The sequence below is a fragment of the Sinocyclocheilus grahami genome, unplaced genomic scaffold, assembly GCF_001515645.1.
Source record: "Sinocyclocheilus grahami isolate Dianchi unplaced genomic scaffold, SAMN03320097.WGS_v1.1 scaffold605.1, whole genome shotgun sequence".
Taxonomy (NCBI): Eukaryota; Metazoa; Chordata; class Actinopteri; order Cypriniformes; family Cyprinidae; genus Sinocyclocheilus; species Sinocyclocheilus grahami.
In genome coordinates, this window is record NW_015505784.1 from 100,875 (window position 1) to 102,292 (window position 1,418).

Sequence of the window (1,418 nt, forward strand, 5' to 3'; positions counted from 1 at the left end):
TTCCCTTAATTGACAGTCATGTTTCAAGCCATGCCAGAGTTGGAGCTGCAGGCTCCACTCCAGCGCCCAGAGTCTGATTACCCAGCTGATAACGGAGACTGGAGCTCTGTGGCTTCTTGGAGACTCTGAGAGCCCCTTCAGTAGCTTAACAATAGCACTTGGAAAGGTAACTGGGCAAATGCAAGATGTTCTAAGATTGAATTATTATTTACTTAATGATTTATTAATGGGTTGTTTTTGCAACACAGTTGCCAAGTGATCTTCACAAATGACACATTCAGAATTCATATTAATTCATATGTGGACACTCTTGGAATAGATTTTCTCAACATTAAAATAAAATTATGATTCAGATGCTTGTAGCGGAAACCTGACTGAATTGAGTAAAACGCAAAAAAATGGACCAACTGTCAAAATAACCCAGCTGAATCTCTTTACTAGCTAGCAGTTGTGCACATACTGAATGCAACTTTTTTCTACCATACTGTGTGGTTTTGGCCAGAAGCGGAAGAAACTGATCAACTGCACTTGCATCTGCACAGTAATTGCTCTTTTGATCAAATTAATGACTAATTCATTTAAAAAAATCTTAATAACCCACACTTTTAAACGATTCTATAAATAGCAACATCAGTGCTCAATAAAGATTCATTTAGATAATTCATACTGGCCCTGACATAAGTTCTATCAGTCATATGAATGCCCTTCAAAGAGACCAACATTAGCTTCGCATTATAATTTCTTTGACAGGCACAGGTGATGTGACTGACACTGGGCTGGGTAAAGGACGCTGGTACGCTGTTAACGTCCCCCTCGAGGATGGCATCCGTGATGATCGGTACTGCCAGACCTTCACTAGGTCTGTAAAGATCCAGTAACCAAGAAATCTAAGTTCCTTGCAATGCTTTGTTTGTCCTCATGGTTCAGTGTCATTTAAACATAGACATTATTTCATTTTTTGGGGTTTTCTCTCAGTGTGATGCAGGAAGTCAAAGCTCTGTTTAACCCTGAAGCAATTGTGATGCAACTTGGAGCGGACACCATGGCGGGTGACCCCATGTGCTCCTTCAATATGACTCCTGTTGGAGTTGGAAAATGTCTGAACTATATATTGGACTGGGAGTTACCCACTCTGCTTCTAGGTGGAGGTTTGTGTCATTATTTTTGTTGAATTATATTACGCTCCCAAAAATGACAATTCTGTCATCATTTACTCACCCTCATGTCGTTCCAAACCCTTAAAACTTTCATTCATCTTAACACAAATTAAGAATTTTTTATATTTTTTTTATATTCCCTCATCATTTTTATCCATGCAAAGTCCACCCAACAGAATTTTCATGTTCCAAAAAGTTCATAAAGAGAACGTAAATGTAGTCCACATGAATTTAGCAGTTTAATTTAAGAGACGTGTTTGG

The 1,418-nt window shown here is 38.6% G+C and overlaps 1 protein-coding gene across 1 annotated transcript in view; it reads left to right on the forward strand.

Moving 5' to 3' along the window:
- The window catches only part of LOC107557496 (histone deacetylase 8-like), a 26,278-nt gene that overhangs the window by 4,061 nt on the left and 20,799 nt on the right, over nt 1-1,418 (forward strand). Inside the window, exons 6-8 of the mRNA XM_016240928.1 lie at nt 17-108; nt 726-859; nt 976-1,148. Coding sequence (XP_016096414.1) covers nt 17-108; nt 726-859; nt 976-1,148 — 399 coding nt within the window. The remainder of the gene's footprint in view (nt 1-16; nt 109-725; nt 860-975; nt 1,149-1,418) is intronic.